General features: G+C 52.8%; 4 protein-coding genes across 4 annotated transcripts; 2 read left to right on the top strand and 2 right to left on the bottom strand.

The window, feature by feature from the left end:
• Positions 1-361: 361 nt before the first annotated feature.
• On the top strand, positions 362-2,506 carry SAPIO_CDS7843 (Uncharacterized protein; the record flags this gene model as incomplete). The annotated part of the gene is made up of 2 exons (XM_016789627.1): positions 362-497; positions 591-2,506. 2 exons carry the CDS (start codon positions 362-364, stop codon positions 2,504-2,506), a joined length of 2,052 nt encoding a protein of 683 aa, XP_016640744.1.
• A 305-nt stretch (positions 2,507-2,811) lies between these two features.
• SAPIO_CDS7844 (uncharacterized protein) lies at positions 2,812-4,383 on the bottom strand (the record flags this gene model as incomplete). Its single annotated transcript, XM_016789628.1, has 2 exons — positions 2,812-4,113; positions 4,204-4,383. 2 exons carry the CDS (start codon positions 4,381-4,383, stop codon positions 2,812-2,814), a joined length of 1,482 nt encoding a protein of 493 aa, XP_016640745.1.
• Positions 4,384-6,116: 1,733 nt separating this feature from the next.
• On the bottom strand, positions 6,117-9,204 carry SAPIO_CDS7845 (uncharacterized protein; the record flags this gene model as incomplete). The annotated part of the gene is made up of 8 exons (XM_016789629.1): positions 6,117-6,633; positions 6,730-6,765; positions 6,831-6,949; positions 7,012-7,058; positions 7,151-7,968; positions 8,548-8,755; positions 8,836-8,916; positions 9,042-9,204. The coding sequence occupies 8 exons, from the start codon at positions 9,202-9,204 to the stop codon at positions 6,117-6,119; spliced, it is 1,989 nt and encodes a 662-aa protein (XP_016640746.1).
• A 938-nt stretch (positions 9,205-10,142) lies between these two features.
• On the top strand, positions 10,143-11,199 carry SAPIO_CDS7846 (RNA polymerase II holoenzyme cyclin-like subunit; the record flags this gene model as incomplete). Its single annotated transcript, XM_016789630.1, has 2 exons — positions 10,143-10,302; positions 10,382-11,199. 2 exons carry the CDS (start codon positions 10,143-10,145, stop codon positions 11,197-11,199), a joined length of 978 nt encoding a protein of 325 aa, XP_016640747.1.
• Positions 11,200-15,556: the final 4,357 nt, after the last annotated feature.

Genomic DNA, 15,556 nt, shown 5'->3' on the forward strand with positions numbered 1-15,556 from the left:
CCGTTGGGGCCATGCAGTTGAGGAGGAGATCAATTGATTGATAAGAGGCCGTGGTCGCGTGGGTTGGGCTTTTTTTTTTCTTCCTTAGCTCGGGGCAGAAATCGGAGCAAGAGGCTTTTTGGACGGTGAAGGTACAAGCTGTGGAGAAGTCTCGGTTAAAGATGGCCCAAGCTCCCAGGTGAACCTAGACTCGTTCCTGGCATGCGAAGTACCTTTGTACTTTGGTACTTCATACTCAAGCTAGTCCAACACGTGATTCGACATCGAGCAAACATCGACCTTGAATTCTCAAAGCTCAACTCTCAGAGTCCGCCCCAGACGAATTGACGCGTCCTCACCAAGGGTGAAGCTCAAAATATGGATGGCCATGAGGCCCATACCGCGCATTTTCCATCATAGCGCCAAACCCGTCTCTGTGCAGGAATTCGTCGACGCCCTCCGCGCAGCATGTCCCCCGCGATATCCCAAGGCGCGGCATACCGGCCATCGCCGAATAGGTAGGTGGAAAAATAAAACAGGAAGCTCAGATTCCGAGAATGGTTCCTATCTTGCAAGACTTGAAGTCTTAACTCTTTTTTTCTACTTAATAGGCGTCGCGACCAGTGGTGGTGTCGACTCAATGGCCCTAGCCTTCCTCTTCTCTGCCCTCCGCAAACACGACCCGGACTTCATCATCGGCGATAACCCCTGCGGCGGCATCGACGCCTTCGTCATCGACCACAAGCTCCGCGACTCTAGCACCCAGGAATCCCACGCCGTCTTGCGCGAGCTCGAAAAGCTCCGTTACATCAAACCGCAGCGCCTCGCCCTCGACTGGGCGGAACTCCTCGGCTCCCCGGACATTGACCCGCGGACCCTGCCCAACCTTGAGACGGCGGCAAGGCGGGGGAGGTATAGAACCCTTGGAGGGATGTGCGTAAAGGAAGGGATTGATAATCTCTTTTTGGCCCACCATGCTGATGATCAGCATGAGACGGTGCTTATGAGGTTGCTTGGCGGACATCCCGGAAGAGGATTGGTGGGGATACGTTCGTCGGGCGATATTCCTGAGTGTAATGGTATATACCGCGTACATCAGAGCGGCTTTATCGACTTGATGAGGCGGAAGAAGCCGCCGTTGACGTACAAGCTGCGGAAGAAAGAGGTCCACGATTTGAGGAGGTCACTCTTGTCCGAGATTTCGTCTCATCTGAAATTTGGCTTGGAGCATACGCTGCAGCAGCTTGACGTGAGGCCGCATTCCGGGCCGCCACTTTTGCCTGAAGATTACTTCTCGGAAGTGGGGGTGGCCGATGACCTCGCGACGGAGCATCAGATATCGCCGCGGGTGAAGCCCGATCTTCCGCAGCTCGATGTGGAGGATGGTGGTGTGCGCATATGCAGGCCTCTTTTAGACTTCGAAAAGGACAGGCTCATTGCGACTTGTGAGCAGAACGGTGTCAAGTGGTTCGAGGACCACACGAATACGGACCCGACGCTGACGACCAGGAATGCCGTGCGGTACATGGTTCGGAACTTTGAGCTACCCCAGGCATTGCAGCGGCCGGCGATCCTGCAGATGGCGGACAGGCTAAAGGAGGCGATTAGGGCGGATGAGGAGGAAGCGGACGGACTCTTCCGGAAGACGGAAATTATCGACTTTAGGACGAACTCGGGGACCTTGATCGTCCAGCTTCCCGAAGTGGAAGCGTCCGCTGGTGATGGCCTGGAGAAGAGGAGGACTGCGGCGGCGTTGCTAGTGAGGAGGCTCATCGAGGTGGTGACACCGGAGGAGCAGTTTCCCATGCTTCCTTCGCTCCGGGGCATCGTGTCGCGTCTCTTCCCCCGGCTTGCGACGGAAGCCTTCCCCGCCGCGGATCCTCCGAAGCCATTCAACATCGGCGGCGTGCTCTTCTCGCCGCTGCTAACCAACCCTCCCCCGTCTCAAGACGATGGCGACGACGCAGCAGCGGCGGCAGCAGCGTCCTCGGCGGCCCCCACCCCCGCGCCGCCTTGTTGGTTCATCTCCCGCGCCCCCTACAAGTCGACAGAACCCCTCCCCAGTCTCGAGTTCGTCCAACGCAAGGGCATGCCCCAGCGTGGTACCCTCATCCGCTGCAAACCCGACTGGTCCTTCGTCACCAAAAAATGGCACCTCTGGGACGGCCGTTTCTGGATCCGTCCCCGCCTCCGCCTAGCGGGCACCTTCGCTATCGAGCCCTTCCGCCCCTCGCACGCCAAGACGTTCCGCAACGCGTTGGAACCCAAGGAGCGCGAGAGGCTCGAGGCCCTGTTGAGGACCTACGCGCCCGGCAAGGTGAGGTATACGCTGCCGGCGATATATTACAAGGGTTCAATCGATTGGGCGACGATGACGGCTAGGATAGGGGATGGGGAGACGTTGTTGGCTTTGCCGAGCTTGGGGGTGCAGTTACCTCGTTTGGGGGAGATTGTGGAGTATCAGGTTAGGTATAAGAAGGTAGGGGAGGATGTCTTGAGGAAGTGTGATATGTCCTTCGTGGTATGAGCTCTTTCTGGGCGGAAGGACTTGTGGAGAAGGGCTGGGGAGAGGATGTAAAAGGAAACGCATTGGATTTGGCGTTTAGAGGCGGCATTTTGAGTTTTTCTCTCTTGATTAATTTCTGAATATTAAAAAAGGAAAGGCATAAAAAAGTCAAGATTAGAGTCGTACTCGATGATATCAAACAAATAGACCGCCCATCTCACCAACCCATCGACATGTTTCGTCATAACGTTCCAATTTTTTGCTTCTTACACAGCACATACTAAGAACCCTCCCCTTTTCCCCCCCAGACCTCTTTTTTTCTTCTTTCACTCCTGTCCGATGACAACCTTGATGTTGCCAGTGGTAGTCTCAGCGCTCAGCCGAGACTCTCCATCCCCCTTATACCCCCTAATCGACCTAAAGGCAGACATGTCCACCTTCTCACCTCCCTCCTGTCTCGTCCCAAGCTGGACATCCTTCCCACTGACAGAAATCCTGCCAGTAAGAGTACCCACAGCAAAAGTACCCTCCCAAGCATCAGGAAGACGAATCTCAACGTTCCCGCTCACACCACCGTGACCCGAGCGAAGAGCCCACTTCTTATCCGATTCACCCAGCCACACCGGCTCAAGGACCTCGATCCCGACGTTTCCGGAGGTGACGTCGCTCTTGAGCCAACTGTGAACGAAGTCCTCATCTCCACGCTCGCCTTCGTCATTACCGGAGAGAGAATCGAATAGGATAGGCAAAAGAGTAGTGTCGACCCTTCCACCGCCGACGGCCGAAATATCAGCGTAGGAGCCAAACAGCAGAGCGGCGTCGATGTTGCCCGACACGGTGGAGACTCTGCGGACGTAGTCAGCCTTCGGGAGGTGGGCGGCGTCGTCGAGGGGGTCGCGCACTTTGAGGTTGCCCGACACGGTTGAGACGGTCAGAGTTGCTTTGGGGATGTCGTCGCCTCGTTTTTCGGTGCGGTAGACGTCGATCTCGTTCTTGCCGGATGCTGAGAAGGATTCAAGGGTTTGGAGGAGGGGCAGGGAGCCGCGGATGTTGCCCGAGACGGTAGTGAGCGCTATCCTGCCTCCGGACTTGATGGCGTTCGGGGCTACGTCGAGGGAGCCGACCACGGTGGTCAGGATAGCTTCCTCCGCCGTCAAGCCGAGGTTCTCCTCCAGCGCAACATCCAGCGCCGTAACCTCAATCTTCAAGTTCCGCAGCTCGGCATCGGAGGGAACGTGCAGAACAGCATGGATATCAACGCACGGCCGCGGAGGAGGCTCATCGAAGAAATCAACGGCCTCAACGCGAATGCGCAGATATTGCGTCTCGGCGTCCCATGACGTGTGCACGGGGATGTCTTCGTCGTTTACTTCGATCTTGACGTCGAGCTTGCCTTCCGGGCCGGAGGAGCGGATGACTTGCACAGAGCCGGAGACGTGGGGGTCTCGGCGCCAGTGGCCGCGGCGGCGTTTGCCTTGGGACTGGTTGATAAAGAGGTCGTCGGAAGGCGAGAACGATACGGGGTAGCTGTCGTCTAGGATGGTCTGGAAGGAGGTGCCGCAGATTGCATCAGGAGATTGAAGGCTCGGGGATTGGAGGTCGGAGGAGGTGCCGTGGCAGGGACGGCCCTTTGTTGCTGTTAGTCTGCTGGAAAGCTTGATTGTAGAGGAAGGGGGTGCGGATGCGGGAAGGGGAAGGGGAAGGGGGAGAACACATACAAATTTGGGAAGGACAGTCTTGCCGCCAAAGAAGGAGAAGAAGATAAGGACGGGCACGGCGACCCAGAGGATGGCGCGGATGAAGCGGCGGGCATTGCACCGCTTCGGTGTGACGACCCTATCCGTCGTGCTCTGGAACTTGGGGTCGAGGAGCCCTTGAGATTCTGGGGATTTGGCCATGGTTTATTCAGTCGACAGTAAACCCAATTTGCTTTGATTAGATACAGCTGAGAAGCCGGGGGTGGTGGGTTAAATGGCCCCGAGGAATGCGCTTTTCAGGCCTCGCCCACGACGATGCGCGGCTCGTGATGGCGAGCGTGGAAGTGGAAGTGGAAGGACCGAGTTTAAACTTGTTGGGTCTGTGAGTGAGCAAAACAATTCAGACTCGTTCACTCTTGTCACCTCTAAATTCTCTTTGAGAGAAGAAAAGGGAAAAAAAGAAATACGAGAAATAAAAAAACAGGACCGACTTTCCCCTCCGGATAAAGCAGGAAACCCGGTCAGGTTATAATCTCTGTCCTTGTTGGTTGTGAAACCATCCACACACACACACACACACTCATTGACGTCGTCCCCCGCGTTTTCAGTCTTTCGTATTTCGGGTTTGGAGACGTAAGACCGGGAGGTATGAGAAATATCATATATGCAACATTTAAAAGGGAGACATCATCCTGCAGACTAGGCAGCAGAATAAAAGAGCAAATGCAACTTCTCTTTGCCCTTTTTCCCTCTTTTTTAGGCGGGAACTTTTGAATCGGGAGTTTGGGCGCTGCTGGTACCGATGAATCAGAATGATTATCGAGCAGACGCCGACCGATTCCGTCTTTGGGCCATTGGCGGCGTAAACGGAGATGAAGCTCGCATCGACCGTATTCAATCAGTCGCCTTTTCCTCGCGTCAGATATCCCCGGCATGACGTCGACCAACGCCGACCGAGAAACACTGAAGATATGACAGACGATAAAGGTGAGGATATCGAGATCGGAGCTTAATAGGTCCTTTCTCGAGCGGGTAGCACGGATCGGGTCTATGATCTATCGTTCCTGAGGATGGAGCCATGTCCCTTGTCCCTGCGGCCCCTCATCCCTATCCCGAAAGAGGCAGCTCAGCGACCAAGGACCATTTGAATGCATTATGGTCAAGCTGTCAGTTCAAAAAAGGTCAATTGACGCAGTGTAGTTTCTCTAGAGATTCTGCCAACTGCTCACCCTGCTCACCCTGCATCTAACCCTCATACACCGAACCAGTCATCGGCATGAGACACTTTTTCTTGCAAGCTAATTCCGTGTTAACCAGCACCTGCGACACACCTCTCAACCCGGGACGAACATGATACCCACATATATATGGGAATATAAAACAAAATCAATGATGCCCTCGCTTCTCTATATCGCTCATATGTGTCCATCTATCAGGAGAAAGAAAAAGACAAAAGAAAAAAATGGGAGGAAAAAAGCGACCAAAGTTATATACACCATCCCCTAGCTCCTTTTTATTTGAATTCCTCCTCACACACCCTCCCCCTGAGAGAACATTGAACCTGCCATGCTCCTAACTAGCATGGATTATTTTTTTTTTTTGGCCTTTTGGTATGATGGACCATTCCTTCTCTTTTTAAACTGTAAATGCCCCTAGAAAACCCTGCCTTTTTTTTTTGTCATGTTTTGGTATAGCAATGAAAAATCAAGAGTATAAAAAGACAGCAAAGGAAAGGCCGTCAGAGTAAGCTGGCAAAGCTATACCGAGATGGAAGCGATGGCACACAGTAAAACGGTGCCGATCCCCTTTCTCTCGCCTCCTGTCCTAAATCTCTCGGCTTCGAATCTGGTAAAACGCGAGAACCCACATCTCCATCACTCACCGGGTCTACCTCGGGCATCTCATCGAGGGAGCCTGCCCGCCATCCGCTCCTTCTAGTCAAGGCCAAGCACGCGCTTCGACTTCTCATACACCATCCAAGTAATACTGAGAGCCGGAGCCACCTTGAGCAGATTGGGCGTCAGTCCCTTGTACAAGCCGCGGTAACCCTCCCTCTGCACCGTCTTGCGAGCCACGTCCACGATGCCCGTGTACGTCTCCTTGTGCATCGCCGTGCCCTGCGTCTGCAACCGCGTGCGGAGGACGTTGAGGGGGTACACGATGCTGGCTCCGAACGCGCCCGAGCTGGCCCCGATCACGCCCGTTACGAGGTTGCCCATAACCACGTCGTCCGGGTGCGTGTCCGTCTTGCGGCCCTTGTACTTTTTGTAGCTTGTCTTGAGGAACTCGAACGTGCCCATGTCGATGGCACTATAGGGGAACATGCCTACGAGGCCCATGGTGACACCGCGGTAGGCAGCTCGGACACCGCCGTCTGCAAACATCTTCCTCGCCGTTTGGATGACGAGCGCGTTTCCTTTGAGGCCATCTTTTGTCGTCTCGCATTGGAGTCTACGCGATTGAGGGCCTGGTTAGCTTGAAGACCGAGAACATAAGCGCGTCTTGGCGTCATATGGCCGAGAACTCTACTGCCATCGCGGGACTTACCGAAACTTGAGCGTGTCGACGGGGTATACGCAGAATCTACGTAAAAGTCAGCGTCATAGATCTAGACTGGTCCTAGCCCAACCATTGCGGGTCTCACATACTGTGCAATCATTCCAGCAACACCACCCGCCGCAAACTTGGAATAGGCCGAGATGTTCCTCGGGTCGCTATGGCCTTCAAAAGATGCCATTGCTCGTTTCGCAGCTTCGTACGACCCAAACTGTGTCCCATTAGCAAACACAACGTCCAGGGATGCCTCCAGCACACTAAGTCTTCGCATACTTTGATAGCCGTTTCCGGCATGATTTTGATGACGTTGAGCCCATTGCCTGTCGCACGAAGTCAGCTAAAGCCACTCACTCGGCCATAGACAACGTAGGAAAGGAAACGCTAGGAGGGGAACCAAACAACACCAACTTACCGGCAAAGAAACTTCGCGCCCCACCGGCCATCCACAGCTCCCTGATCGCCCCACGAAAAGGGCTCACCGCATGGCCTAGCGCCTTGACGAACTGACCACTCTTCAGGGCCCCAACAGTGTCATGAAGCGTGTTTGTCTTGCTCGTATTGACCAAGAGGTAGACCTTGAGTCGGTCCAGCGGTGCCGTAGCAGTTCTCGAGACACCTCCGGCAATGGCACCCGCGACAAAGTAACCTGGATCGGGTACAAAATCTGTCAGTTTCCACAGGCTCTTCTGCGGCACCTGTTTCTCGTGGTAGTGGTGAGCCACGGCAGCGACGTTCTGGGCCGATTTCCGCGCAGTAGCGCTTGTGGCGAGCAATAGCTCTCCTTCAACTGCTTCCTCATCGAGACCATCCCCCGCTGTGCTGGTAGTGCCATTGCCGCTTGGTGTCTCGGCCATCCCCGCAGCACCTAATCTGCTAGAAGGTTTTAAAAGTACATCGGAAGAAACTGAAGAAGTAGACAGGGAAGACGAAGCTGAAGAAGAAGAAGGAGAGGATGATGACAATGATGAAGATCGTGATCGCGTCGAAATAGTGGTAGAAGATAATGACTCGCTCTGGGTCTCCAAAGCCGTGGACGCAGCAGAAGTGGGAGCAGCCTGTTCTGCCTGGCCAGCAGCCGATGCTCTTTGCTGGTCAGGGCCCTCCTCGAGGAGAGATTGCATATTTTTCCGTTTCCTCCTCTCTGCTTCGGGCTGCAGCATTCGAATAATGGAGCCAAAAAGGATGTACAAAAGGGAGCGGCTCGTACCTAAACCCTCAAGAGTCTCGTCACTAACGAGGGAATCTCCTTCGGACGTTAGTGAATAGAATGATAATATCGCATGTAGTGTTTCATCGGTGTTGTATGCTGGCATAAAAAGAAGAAAGTCGCTGTTTAATGACAATCCGGTTAGCGAAACTGATGCAATTGTTGAGAGAGTGTGATGGTAGGATGGATAGTTGGAGGATTGATGCAAGATGAGAAAGAAGTGAAATTATTCCCACGTTTTGTGAAGAATAGAGTTAAGATGGTCGTGATAAAATAGGAGAGGGAAAGTAAGGTGGGTGCTATGCGGCTAAAAGCATGTGGGAAGCTTCGATGAGGCTTCACAAGATGCCGGGCTGAGGACTTCCTAAAGCTCCACCACAATGGAGCATGCCAACATTGAAGCTAGATGGTACCTCTGCTCAGGTACAAGGCCTTGAGCAGAGCACCCGTGCTTAATGACATAGGAATACTCCTCAGCTCCAGCTTCAGCTCCAGCTTTGATGCCAGCTAGTTCAACCTCATCTCCTTCAAGGTATAGTTTCCATACGGACACATGAAGAACACAACACACACACACACACATACGTGAAACATCCACTTACCGCCATTCTTCATAGCTGATGAAACCATCTTTATTCGCGTCGATATCCCTGAAAAACATGTCCAGCCGCCGCATGGGCAACACAACGCCGGCCCGGCGACAAGCTTCCTGAAGCTCTTTCCTATCAAGCTTGCCATCGTTGTTCGTATTGATAGATCGAAAGATGTAGAGCAACGGGCCCTCGGCTTGATCCACGAACGTGTGGAATTCTATCGTAACAGGTCAGCTACCGGAACCCTACCCGGCCAACCTATAATATAATAACCAAAAGAGATGTAGGCCTCCCTACCTTCGTATTGAATCTTGCCATCGCCATTGGTGTCTACCGTGTCCATAATCTTCTGCAACATGCGATCCGCATTCGCCAGAGCTACACATCAATCGCGATCCAATGGTTAGTTATATATGCTTACGCGCAAACCTCCCTGTGAAGCGCGACTTATTTCCGCGCAATCAATGGGAGCTTCAAACAAAAATTTGGCGCATATATCTTACGGTGATCGATCCTCCTCAATCCCTTCTGCAATGCCTTGAGGTCGAGAGCTGGAGCATTGCCCGGGTTAAGCCTACTCCATAGCTCCTCTATACGCTTATCTCGTTCATTCTGGCTCTCGTGGAGCTCTTTCCGAAGCTCCGTAACCAGATCCGACCTCTTCATCTTCGCTGCGATTGGACGTGCGTGTACGCCACCGCAGTCACCTAGAGCTGGTAGATAGGCCTGACGACTGAGGTGCCGGTCGAGTGACGCTACTACTCATGGTCCGACGCTTTTCTCTTTGTTTTTTCGGTTAAGCTTTAAGGTTCGGCATTCTGGATTTTTTTTTTCGCGGGCCGATCGGTTTATGATTTCTCCAGTTTCGACGTCGCGGGGAGAGGGAAGAGCGGACGCGGAGCGAAAGGGTAGGCGCGGTTGGAACTGTCAGTGTTCGTCGTTACACATCCCAATGCATGGTTCGATTCGAGAATGGCTCGCTTCGGACCGGATTGAAGAGAGGCGTGCCGGCGGTCGTGGTCTTGCTGATAGTCCAACCATGATGGTTATGAAGTAATTGAGACGAAAGTTCCACCTTCCACATGAGCCCCGGCGTTACTTGTTACTTCTTACTGGCTCTTTGCGGGACCCTGCCAAAACGAAAAGGCCAGGATATGACGAATCAGACAGCCGAATCTGCCCCGCCTATAGCCGTAGTAGCCAATCAGAAGGTCGGGATAGTGAGGTTCAGTCAAGGGATGTCTCAAAGCCGCTCCTGGGTTTAGCGACCAATCCCGGTCACAAGCAAGTCCCACGGAATGTCACCTCTCAATTGCCCCATGTGCTTTCGCACCAGCCACCAGCCACATCCTGTCGCCACATTTTGGTACCAACCACCACCATCGCTATCGATATCGATATCGACCTGCTCCGATCAACGGCATTGATCTGTGACTTCTCATTGGCTTTTCTTATGTGCAGTCGAGCTAGCAATCGGTGTGTCTTCATCTACCTAACTTCCCTTCGATAGCCGGAAATACTTCCAACCGGTCGAGTGGGCGCCGAGTCTTGTGCCGTCATCCAAGCTTCGCTCTGCCCAGCCCGCCACTCTCACCACTCCCACCATGTCGGCAAACTACTGGGTGTCTACCCACCATAACCACTGGGTCTTCACCAAGGAGCAGCTGGCGGCCATGCGCCAGAAGCTAGAGAAGGAAAATGCCGAACTCGTACAAATGTTCACGCTGCCAGAACCCCGACATCTCTACATATACTTTAACCAACGTGAGCCATCCTGCCATCGCCAATGTCCAAATCGGTTCGCACCCCCCTACTAACAGGAGTCTCTCTCACCTCTTTTCAGAAATCAGTCGCCTAAGCAAGCGCCTCAAGATCCGCCAACAAGCCATAGCAACTGCTCAAGTATACATCAAGCGCTTCTACACACGCGTCGAAATTCGCCGAACGAACCCCTACCTCGTCATCGCCACTGCCGTCTACCTCGCCTGCAAGCTCGAAGAATGCCCCCAACACATCCGCCTAATCGTAAGCGAGGCCCGCTCCCTCTGGCAGGACTTCATCTCCCTCGACACCTCCAAGCTCGGCGAGTGCGAGTTCTTCCTCATCTCCGAGATGAGCTCTCAGCTCATCGTCCACCAACCGTACCGCACCCTCACGTCGCTGCAGACGGATCTTCGCATCTCGAACGAGGACTTTGCGCTCGCGTGGAGCATCATCAATGATCACTACATGACCGATTTACCGCTTTTGTACGCGCCTCATACTATTGCCCTGACGGCTATCCTGCTTGCGCTCGTGCTGAGACCTAATACGTCGGCCCCGGGCGGTCAGTTACCCTCCTCGGGAATGAATAGCCCACTAACGCCCGGAGCGCCGCCGAACGCTGCTGCTGCTACTGCCGCCGCGGCCGCTGCGTTGGCGCAGGCGCAGAACCGGGGTATGACGCCGACAGGCTCGGACAAGGAGAAGCCGATGGAGGCCAAGGTTGGAAGGGTTCAGAGGTTCGTCGTGTGGTTGGCGGATAGTGATGTGGACATCGCGGCGATGGTAGACTGCACGCAGGAGATTATTTCGTTTTATAATGCGCAGGAGCAGTATATCGATAAACTTACCCGCGAGCAGATCAGCCGGTTTGTCAAGGCTAGAGGGTTGGACAAGTGAGTGTTGGGGGAGGATGAAAGAGGGGCTTGTTAGAGCCGTGCTGTTTTATTCCCTTTTTTTCATATTGTTACATCAAGCGTTGGCGTTAGCATGTATGTGAGCATAGCTTTATCATGACGGACACATGAGGGAAACGCGGAAGCGGGAATGGCTACTAGGGTGGATATTGGGTCTCTGGCGCTATGGGTTTGTGTTACTGGGAACATTGAACAGCATTATGCATTACAAGTACGTTGGAAAGAGGTTAGAACATGCTTTCATAAATATACAATACACTGGCATGCGAAGAAGCATTAGTACAACTGTCGTAGCGAGCATGTCGGCATGAAGGCAGGCTGACGAGTCGCTGGCCTTGATCTTGAAAGTGTCGTTTACGTCGAGCTTGCTCAACTTATGGAAATATTGTCTACTAGATTGGTATGTCATGTTCTGGTCCTCGACCTATGGTCCTATTGCATCAATGATAATAGGAACGGCGCCGCTAAGACAGGCGAGGGGACTCAGACAAGTCGAGATGACGATCTTCGATAAACTAAGCAATGCCTCTCTCTCCATCAACGCTTGTTTCCCATAGAAGACTGCTCACTTACTCGAGCCCCATCCAATCTTCCCGTTATTCTGTTGTCGGCTTTTTCTTGTTCACAAGTACATCTTCTATCCGCTAAAAAAGACCCTGACTCTTCGATCCACTAAATTATCTGGACACATGTCTCAGAGCGTTCGATATGACATCGTTCACACCGCCAAAAAGAATGAAGAGCGGCCACTGGGTACAAGCTTCTGCCTCTGGACAAGACAATGTCTTGCTCGGCGTCTTCATTTCCATGTTCACCCCGGGTTTTGTTTTTAGCGGAACCAAGTCATAGACGTGAATGAGGAAAGTGAAGAGAAACTAACTAAGTTGACTCAGAGGCTGATCACCGGACCCATGCAGAGAACCTCATGTCTCGAGTCCGTGGAGGAGCCTCTCGAATATAAACGTAGGTTGGCATTGAATGAGACGTAAAAAGCAGTTTCACATTGCGCAGTATTGTCTAACGAATCGACGTGCTAAGAAGGCTCTCAACGACGGAGCCTGCCGAGTGTCGGATCGGATGCGCCGTTGTGTGTCAAATCAAGCCCGGACCCAAGTTGGAGAATCCGATGTCTCTCTAAAGTCAATTGGTCTCTCTTCAATTTTTACAGATTGAATGACATCAGTTGAAATATTCCTTGTGGCATACATACGCAGCTCACGAACTGCATGTGCAGGAAAAGGCACAATAAGGTTGCGTCGGAGACCATCTTCCCCGATAATTCTCTGCCCGATCCCAGCCCGAAGGAAAAGGACTCCTTCCGTACATCAAGCCATACCGGAAGAGAAAGGAACGACAAAACGTGCCACGAAGGAAACCGGACGAAAAAAGACGCACGTCACACATTGGGAAAGCTCCGGCTGCTGGGAATGGCAGGGCGGCAGGTCCGAATTGCTAGATTAGGGCTTCGACGCAGAAAGAAGCGCAGGAGCTTTGCTGGGTTTTTGCGGGGTCCTTCGAGTGCGTTGCACTCCCCGCCTGCAGGACTCTCTGCTTCTGCCCTTCTCGGGCACGGGCGAGGCCGGACGGGAGCCGTCTTGCGGTTTCCAACTTGGGATAAGGGGCAGGGAAGGATTAGTTAATCTGGTCCCACGAGATCGAGAAGCGGAGAATTCCGCCACAGAAGCAACTGAAAGAGCAACTTCAAACTTGGGCGAGTCATCGAGTGCGAGCACTCTACACTACGAAGGTACCCAGGACAGTGCGGAGAAGAAATTTGGGAGTGGCACAGTATTTCCCTATTTGCCTGCTCTGTTTCGCGCTATTATCCTCAGGATGGAGAGGCTAGATCCAACTAGATCTGTCTGGTCCATGCGAGGAGGGAAAAAACTGACATGGTTCCATGCCTCCATCACTCGAGAAGCATTGATGTCACTCCACAGTGTCCCGAATTTGGTCTCCCTCTTCCGCTCCGATTTCGTCATCGGGGGATCGTGACCTCTTCCTTGCCTTTTCAGCTTCGTGTGCCCTTGCTCAGCCTTTCACACAAAACGGTTGAACGTTCCTTTTCCTCTGTCCTCGTGCCTCGGAGATACCCCGCGCAAGACGGTCTCAATTGCTAGGCTTTGGGGACTTCCTGGGAATTGGACTTTCTTGCCCCTTGCGTCGGCTGGGAAAGGTGTGGTCAATAAAACCCCCACCTGGTGAGACGACTTGCGAACAGCCGAAAGTTTAAGATGTGGCCGTGTGCCATTGTGCTGCACTCAACAGGTACAATCGCAGATTGATATTGATAGCTGTCGCTAAAGTGCGAAAGTATTGACAGCACAGAGCAGAAACTTGAGCACTGTACACAGGTAAACTAGTTTACTTTCATGCAGAGAATGCTTCGTAGTGTCACTCGCTAAGTCGCTAATACCGATCCCGTCGTGATGGATTCCCATCAATTCTCCTTCCACAGCCAGCACTGAGCCCACGTTCAAATTTGGCACCCACCAAATCGCAAATTCGCCCGGCATCATAGGGCATACCCGTCTCTGCCATTTCGATCAATGTCACCCCACCCACCAACGTCCTTGAAAATTATCCAGCTAATCTAAATGGCACTGCAGCAGGCTAGCGGACGCTGTGCCAATTGTTGAGAGGAACTTATAATTATCAAGAAGGAGAAGAAAGTTTTTCCCTGGAGAAGGGTTGCATCCCACTATGCGGTGAGCACCGCCTAAAAATTGAATTGCCCACATTTTTTTATGTTTTATTCGAAGGGCTGCACAAAGAGCGGTGTGGTGGGCAGTGCTGCCCAACAGGGTATCTTAGCCCCCCTCTTCGATCGAGAGAGGCACCAAGATAAGGAGCAAAAAACCGGTGTGGAGTCAATTTGGGGGACAGATGGGAGACGGTTTTGCATGATTGGTACAGGGGAATTTGGACCGCAGCAGAAAAGAAGCGGCGGGAGGGTTGTACGGCAGGAGAATCCACTTAGATTAGAACCATCCTATATGAGAGGCGAGGAGGGAAGTTCGCGTCTCGCGTTGATGGAGGGAGGCCATCTTAAGATTACGACATTTCCATATTCTGGAAAAAGATCACCATGAGAGAGGAGGTGCAAAGAGAGAACGGGGGCTGAAGGAGGGAAGAGGGATTCAATCCATCGCTCAACCTCCCCACGATCTCGGGCACCTTCGTTTGAATGAGGGGTAATTCTGTTCGCGGCGAATGAATTCAAGAGTTGCCCCTCCTCTCCCCTTCCTCCGGACTAGTGTGGTCCTTGTCTGTCTGATCCATCAATGCCACCACCCTCAGCCTCAAATGGGAGGGCAACCTGACTGAGGCTGGGCTTCAAGTGCCGGGAGCACCACACTTTACCGCCACGAGACAAGAATATCCAACGAGTTTGTGGATTTGCTGGCTGAAATCCATTCTTGGCAGAAATGGACACTGCAAAATGCAACAGGAATAAAACAGGAAGCTGCAAGCTTCCTTCGCCTAATGGAGGGAGGGAATCTGACAGCATGAACCGATCCCATTGAGCGTTAAACAAGAAAACCAGACCCGCCCCTCCAATCCAGCCACCTTGAAGGTGTCCCAATGATGCCGTCATTGGCGCCGTAGGAGCCCAACCATCTCTGTTCCCGGGCGCTGTTTGGCTGGGAAAATTAGGACGAAGGAAGCGGCTAGGTAGGTTATTTGCGATTCCCATGGCATGTTGCACTACTTCGTACAGCAGAGGAATTGGCTGTCGTCGCATGCAAACCCTTGGCCTAAAATAGCAACCCCCAATCCGCGGGCCAGGAGATCTGGCCGGACCTTGACGAAACAAGCATTCGGAGGGAGATACAGGGCGAATAGCAAACGAGTTTGAAAGTTTCGTCGAGAAGGTTTGAGATAGATGAGGATCTGTGGCGTGGCGCATAAACTGGCCTCGAGATCCCCCGTGGTACGTACGCTTGAATGTTTGCTGACAGCCTGGGGATCTGATCAAGCTACTTCGTAGTTAAAGCCGGGCTATTGGTCTTTATTCATTGTTGGGTCACTTCAACTATCGAGCCCATAAAGAGGCTAGCATGAGGAATTTAGAGCTAGCAGGAAGGATAGGATGGAAGAATTCCACGTGCAAGGGAAGACGGGGATGGTACAAGTAATCCTGTGTTTGAAGTCTCCTCGCCTGTTGACGATGTACGGCCGAATTGATGATACACTTAGCCGAAGGCGAATGGGACGGCAAATCCAACAAACTCTGGATGTACCTGTATGTCCGACCTATCGTAGAGACACTTTTTTCATGGCTTCGAGGACGAAGCAGCTACTGCTTACGGCGGAGATGCGAACTCGGGTGTCTCTGT

This window comes from Scedosporium apiospermum (genome assembly GCF_000732125.1).
Source record: "Scedosporium apiospermum strain IHEM 14462 chromosome Unknown SEQ_SAPIO_0111, whole genome shotgun sequence".
In the NCBI taxonomy this organism is placed as follows: domain Eukaryota; kingdom Fungi; phylum Ascomycota; class Sordariomycetes; order Microascales; family Microascaceae; genus Scedosporium; species Scedosporium apiospermum.